Here is a 7,644-nt window from a genome sequence, read left to right on the forward strand (position 1 = left end):
TTCTGTGGTTCAGTGGTTCTGGTTCAGTGGTTCTGGTTCAGTGGTTCAGTGGTTCTTACTTGACTGGCCTTCAGGATGTTGATCTGCTCCTCGTACACGGTGTCTCTGTTCTTCTCCAGAAATCCTTCACACTGATATTCAACCTGAGGAGACGACGGAGCAGAACTTACAACAATAAGCAATGAATATATAATAGTGAATATAAATATATATTGTTGACCTGACAAACATGGAACCTGCAGACGTTACTGAACAGACTCTGTGTTTAATCAGAAGACGTCCTGAGGACACGTTCTATAAAGACCTGGACCTGATCAAGAACCTGGACCTGGTCAAGAACCTGGACCTGGTCCTTCTGCTCACCTTATCAGCGAAGTGTATGATGATGAAGGAGACATTGGACATACGAGGTTTCTGAAAGTGAGGGCTGCTCGAGTTCTGCTTGTAGAGCTTCTGTGCCCAGTTCTGGTCCGTCCCCTTCGGCACCTGAAACAGGAAGTGGATTATATAACAAGTGATCATCATCATCATCATCATCATCATCACCACCATCATCATCATCATCATCATCATCATCAGTAAGAGTGCATGAATAAACGATCAGATTTAGTCTGAGAGGTTTCAATGAGACAAACATCCAGAGAGCAGCTTCGTGTGTAAACAGGATGTTTACTACTTTAGAATAAGAATCTGGAAGATCTTCATCTATAGAGTGACACTGATACACACAGCGCCACGGTAGCTGCTAACGCGGCTAACAACATAAACAACAATCTTGCAATTTTAAATCTCATTTTACAGAATGAAATAAAGTGATGTGATGACGATAGAAACATTTCCTCAATAACAAACGTAGAATCGTCCAATCACAGCTCAGTAACTAGTCCCTGTGACTGACTTTACACTCTTCGTCCAGCAGGTCCAGGATGCCGAGTCGAGCCTCGATCAGGTCGATGCAGGGCTGGTTATCGTAGAAGTCTATCAGAGTCCAGGGGATCTGCTCCTTCATGTACTCCTCCTGCTCCAGCTTAAACACATGCTGAGGACACGGAGCAACGAGCAGCTCGTTAGACGTGAACACAGAAGAAGAAGAATCACAAAGACAAAAGGAGGCTCACAGAGTTGAACTGCTGCTGAAGTTTCTCATTGGCGTAGTTGATGCAGAACTGCTCAAAGCTGTTCACCTCGAATGTCTCAAAGCTGCAGACAATCAGACAGAAGGACTTAATGCTTTTCAAGTTATTCATTGACATCAGCACAATCACAGACACAGTCTTTGTGCTTTCTGATTTGTGGTATTGGGCTACAAATACAAATAACTTGATGAGATCAGTTGTTCTTATTGACCCTCTATATGGAGAAAGAGTTCATACATGAACCTCTATGTCCCAACAGACAGGATGTGTTCTTCTATCAAACCAAAGAACAGGAATTCACATTTCAGATGCTGTTGAACTATTCTTTACTGATGAGAGAAGCTGCTTCCAGGTGTTCTGAGGTTGTATTCTTTGCATAAGGACTGCTGGACTTCTCACCCGTAGATGTCCAGGACCCCGATGAAGGAGTGCTGTTTGGAGGAGGTGTGCAGGGCCTTGTTGATGTGCTCCACGATCCAGTCGAACATGCGGGCGTAGATGTGTTTGGCAAGCGCGTCGCGGGCGTTCTCCGCCTGCTTGGTGGACATGTTCTTCACGTACGTCTCGGACGCGGTGACCAACTTCCTGTGACAGAGCCAGTGCTCCATCTGCTGCAGCTCCACCCCCAGCAGCCTGCAGAAGTGCTTCAGGTGGAGGTCGTCTCTCTGCAACACACACCTTCACCTGTTAGGACCCTGACCAGCTGACCGTCAGTGTGAGCTGCAATCATGGCGACGTACCAACACGTGACAGGACTCTCCGTCTCGATCCGAGCAGATCTCGATGTTTCCCAGATGAAGGATGGAGGCGACGACTTTGAAAATGCTGCTCTGACTGTTGTCCTTTATCCCTGAAAACCAGACAATTCAACACACGGAGCCTTATTAAAGACAGACACAGAGGACAACACCAGTAAAACACATATATAACGTTAGGGCTAGGATCAGGAGTAGAGCCTTGGATGTGGACTCTACCCCCACTAATGTGGGCATTGCGGTTGGAGTGGTACCAGTGTCGAGTCCCTACGGGCTTCGGAAGGGGTCGAAACCAACTTAACCCCAAGTCCAAATTGGCTCATGGGCTCTTTAAATGTGTTTCGGGGGTTTAGTTACTCTGTAAATGTGATTGACAGATACTAAACCAGTTATAAATGATCTGCAGAACGTTTTATTGTTGGTGCAAGAGGTAAAAATAAAACTTTTATTATTTCTATAAATTAATCTTTGAAGCAAATAACAAACATATTTGTGTTCGTTAGTGTTTCAGGACATCCTCCAGAGTCCACCTGGAATCAGACTGAGACGCTTGTTTAAAGAGGTTTTTAACATGAATGTACTCAGCTTCAAGATGCACAGAAGTAGTTTTGGTTTAATAACTACTATAGATTATACAATATTAATTATTAGTTATGTTTGGATCCGTCCTCACCCAGCAGTGTGAAGGCCTCCCTGGTCTTCTCCAAGTCTTCAGCATCGTTCACTCCCTCGATGAAGATGTTCTCTCCCATAGACGTGAAGGTGAAATCTTCTGCGCTGGCTGAGTGAAGAGAACGCATCAAAAACTCAAGTCAACAGGTGGACAACAGGCGGACGACAGGTGGACAACAGGCGGACGACAGGTGAACAACAGGCGGACAACAGGCGGACGACAGGTGGACAACAGGCGGACAACAGGTGGACAACAGGCGGACGACAGGGGAACAACAGGCGGACGACAGGCGGACGACAGGTGGACAACAGGCGGACGACAGGTGGACAACAGGCGGACGACAGGTGAACAACAGGCGGACGACAGGTGACGTCCTGTTAAAGCTGGAGCTCATCTACATAAAGAACAGCAGAGACTCACTGAGGCCGAGGTCTTTGAACTCTGGGAAGCTGGCGGAGGCACACAGCTGGTAGAAGATGTGATAGTTTCTCTCCTCTTCAGCCTGCAACACATTTAAAACACACAAGTAAAAACAGTGAAACTCAGTGAAGCCGTCGCTCCGTGAACCGGCTCAACAAACCTGAAACACCACGCGAGACTTCTCCAGCAGGTACGTCCTCATGTTGGCTCCGATGATGTGGTAATGTTTGCTGAAGCCGATCTGAATGTACTTCCCAAAACGGCTGCTGTTGTCGTTTCGAGTGGTTTTGGCGTTTCCGATGGCCTGGTGAGCAGAGGAGACAGTTGTCAGCATCAGGTGACACCTTGTAGCTCGTTCCACTGATTTCTTATGAATCTTCAGTTTTTAACTTTGTAAAGCTGCTGCAGCTTCATATTAACTGTCCAGACATGTGAGTGGTTCCTCTGAACACAGAAGGCCACTGACCTCCATGATGGGGCTGGAGGCGAGCACCTTCTCCTCCACGTTGGTGTCGCTGGCTGAGCCGCCCACCGTGGCAAAGAACCGCATGGCGTACTTTGCAGAAACCGTCTTTCCTGCTCCGGATTCTCCGCTCACGATGATCGACTGATTCCTCTCGTCTCTGCAAGAAAACGCGCAGACACAAGAAGAGTCCCGTCAGTATTCAAATCTCTAAACATTAAGAACACAATAAAAGGCTCCATGTGATGTGACCTGGCCATCTGCTTGTAGGCCTCCTCAGCCACAGCGAATATGTGAGGGTCCATGTCGCCCATGTTCTGACCGCTGTAGGCCCGGATCACCTCCTCTCCATAGATGTGAAGCTGCTCGTACGGGTTGATGGCCACCAGCACGATCCCTGCACACACACACACACCTAACTTAATTCATTCACTGGTTAACTGTAGACATCATCATTATTAGATAATCAATTATAATTCTAAGCACGCTGTATACAGACATGAATTAATGTCTATATATGGATTCAATTACTTTATAAATATGTCGATGTATGTCTATTATTTCTGTAGAAGTACATTAAACTACAGCTCGTGTACTCAGTGTGTATAACCAGCGGCAGGCCGTGCATTTTATACCTGGACCTTCTCTGCTGTCCTGCAGCTGAAATACCACCTTATAACCAGATGATGGCGCCACAGCTATTAATTTTTAAGCTGTAACTATGTACATCTTCATATTAAACCGTTCGGTACGAGTCGTTTGATTAATGCTAGAGCATTTAGAAAATGCAAAAGCCTAAATTCAGGAAAATATAATGTCAGCTGGTCTGGCTGTGGGATCTGCCATCATTCCTTAATGACAAGCCGCGACCCACAGAGATTATCATAGGATTTTACTTTCACAACTTGAACGTTGAACGTACTGCTCTGCAATCTCTTTCCTCATCTCAGCCCCCCGTGTCATGGTGCATCTCACTCAGTCAGAATGCCCATATTTGATTGGCTGAGCTGCATCACGTGATGTGATTCACTACCCATCAGCCTCTGCTGTGAAGTTTCGTTTTACGATAGTCACGTGCTCGCCCACTGACCAATCACAGCACACTCTGCACCTCGCAGCAGAGCTACACATGGACACTGAGCTGCACGTAATGCTGACGTAGCTACAGGCCAGCTAGCAGTTGCTGACACATCAAATAATACGCCCAACATGTCAAACTAAAGATCTGATTGGTTGAACACTATGATAATCAACAATATCGTCCCCATTCACTTAAAGTGCTCATGGATGCACTTGTGAGTCTGCAGGCCTCTGCCTCTGTTCTTACCTAGAGACACAGAGGTGAGATCTGATTGGATAAAAGCTCTACTTAAAACAAGCTGCACTGGAAGCAGAGCAACTGAGGAAGACAGTAGCTGTGCAATGAGAACATAAGATAATGGGGAAAATATGTTTATAAATTATAATACAGGTAGTGCATTTAAGAAAAATGATTCAATTATAAAATAGATATAGCTTTGTGATTCTGTTTAAACCAGCAGAGAAGGCCTTGAAGGCCCTGACGGCCCACCACTGATATAACATGAATCAATAATAAATAAAGAAAATACAGCAACAAACACTGGAGCTGTAAGATAGATGAGATAATATAGAAAGTAATAATTGCTCATGTTATGATGAGTGAGTGGTGACTGAGGGAGGCTGACTGACCGCAGTACGTGTAGATGTGGTTGGGCTCCAGGAAGCGGACCTTGAGGTTGTGCAGGACTGCAGGTTCATGAAGGTAACTGAGAGCCGTGAGGTCGTTCTCTCCCACCAGGATGTCGGGGTTACGGAGGAAAGGAAGAGGGTTAGTCTTAGGACCCACGGGGTAGTCCAGAGGCTGGGCCGGAAGACACCATCGATACACCATCAGTACACAATCAGTACGCCATCAGTACACCATCAGTACACAATCAGTACGCCATCAGTACACCATCAGTACACAATCAGTAACAATGGGAGGTTCTGTACTTCCTCATTAAAGTCAGCTTTCATTCATTGTTCCACTGAGTGTGAATGTAACGGTGTGTTGTTCTCTCTGAAAGTTAAATACCGTTTCATCCTCCAGTTTGAGGTGAAGCACCGGTTCTCCTTCTTTATAGTCTCTGATGATCTCTGCAGCTTTCCACACATCGTCAGGGTCGGGGATCCAGACCCGCGTGAACTGAAACACAACACAGCAGCGATTATATCACAAATACTCTGTTACTGCAGTAAAGGTCCTAGTACTACACTGTGACAATACTCTGTAACAGAGACTCTGTTTCTCTATTACTGTGGTCTACTGTGGTCTACTGTGTCTCATCTCCAGACGTATGGACTGCAGTCAGAGGTAACAACAGATAGAACAGATGTGAGATGTTGTTCATCCGGCTGGACCTTCCTTCATGTCTCGTCTTAATATTCATGATTCATGAGGAGAAAATCTACCGACACGACGACATCAATGCAAATGTGCTCCTCTGACCAGAAGCTCATTTGAATAAAAACACAGTTTCCTGTTAGGAGTCACATGAGATCACATGACACGAAACCCTGAAGCTCTTTACCTCACTTTAATTCAGAGGTGAAATAACACCTCTGAAACTACACTTCTGTCTTCAGTGGGCTGCTGAAATAAATACATATTAAAGACACAATATTCCCTGTTTTCAAATATATAATATTTACCCTCATGTTATCATTATCTGCTCTTCTATAAAGCACTTTGTTTATGCTGTTTATGCATAATTTATACAATATAATTGAAGTTTATTATTAAATCCGTGAGGTTAAAAACAAACATATTTTTGTGAAGCCTGTAAATTGCGACGTGACTCATAAAAGATTTATGTAACGTGAAGAATAAATAAGAATGAGGTCATCATTGATGTTCAGACAGGAAGTGAAGTCGTCCATAAAGGAAGATCATTAAATATTTAAAACACAGAAGTAATCAGACAAAACTTCTGCTCTTTATTCTCTGAATCACTAACCGGTCAGAGTCCAAACCGGTCATAGTTACATAGTACATAGTTTATATGTTTATATCTAGTTGATGTAGGTTAAATGTAGTTCATAGTCTCATCATGAATCAGAGAAGTGACAGTAGAACATGAACACTGACAGAGTTCACTGTGACCTGAGATGTCTTCTCTTTATTGTGACCTACTTTCACACGATGGACAGTTTGTTTCTCACAGAAGCTCAAACTAACGTCCACTCATGATTTAGAAGAAACAGCTTTTAAACAACCGTAGTTTATTAATGTGGAGGTGGAGAGATATCAGGAGACGTTCTGTGATGAACTGATGAATCAATGAAGATTGCAATGATCGTTAGCTGCTGATTGTTCACAGAAAGAGACGAGTCTGTAAACACAAACCAGCCAATCAGAGGAGCCGTCAGGCTGCTGTCTGCTGATCTGGGACACCAGAAACCGACCAATAGCAGCGCAGCTAGTGTCTGCATGGAGAACAACTCAGCAGGAGACAATGAGGGGACACACACACACACACACAGCGACACACACACACACACACAGAGAGACACACACACAGACACACAGACAGAGACACAGAGACACGTACACACACACACACACACACACACACACACACACTGAAGTTGTTTGATGTTCAGAATGTGAATGAATGATGTCATTCAGCTGCAAAACAGACTCACTAAAGCAGAACCAATCAGAGAGCAGCGTTTACTCACAACAACAAGTCAAAGTGTTGGAGAGTCAACAACATCACAGCTGATCAGTGAACACATCAGAGTCCTGATGGAGGTCTGAAGATCTGATCTCATTTTAAATAATATATTTACTCAGTTTTGCCAAAACAGCTTCAAAAACAACATTAAATATCCTGTGACTTCATGTGTTTATGTTCCTTCTTTAATCTTTAATGTTTCTCAGTAAATATTAATATTCCAGCCTGAACTCACATGTTTCATCCTCTTTGTTTACGTCTCCATGCTTCCTCTGGTTACCTCGCGTTTAATGTCACTTTGCTATGAATTGTGGGTAATTAACTCAGGGAAAGTCTGCAGAAAATGCTGACTCATGGAACGAGTTCATAAAGGAATCAAAACATCTGAGAGACCAAAACTCTGGATGATTTAAGAGGAGGAGGAGGAGGAGGAGGAGGAAACTTTTCAGAGCAGCAGAAG

The 7,644-nt window shown here is 44.3% G+C and overlaps 1 protein-coding gene across 1 annotated transcript; it reads right to left on the reverse strand.

The window, feature by feature from the left end:
• Positions 1-23: 23 nt before the first annotated feature.
• LOC116378343 (unconventional myosin-Vb-like) lies at positions 24-5,668 on the reverse strand (the record flags this gene model as incomplete). Its single annotated transcript, XM_031840205.1, has 13 exons — positions 24-143; positions 364-486; positions 899-1,039; positions 1,119-1,200; positions 1,536-1,801; positions 1,877-1,986; positions 2,565-2,672; positions 2,985-3,066; positions 3,145-3,288; positions 3,451-3,607; positions 3,700-3,844; positions 5,158-5,329; positions 5,543-5,668. Coding segments are annotated over 13 exons (1,776 nt in total), but the record flags the coding sequence as incomplete, so codon positions are not given.
• Between the last annotated feature and the right edge of the window lie 1,976 nt (positions 5,669-7,644).

Source organism: Anarrhichthys ocellatus, unplaced genomic scaffold, assembly GCF_004355925.1.
Source record: "Anarrhichthys ocellatus isolate YVR2014 unplaced genomic scaffold, GSC_Weel_1.0 scaffold2447, whole genome shotgun sequence".
In the NCBI taxonomy this organism is placed as follows: Eukaryota; Metazoa; Chordata; class Actinopteri; order Perciformes; family Anarhichadidae; genus Anarrhichthys; species Anarrhichthys ocellatus.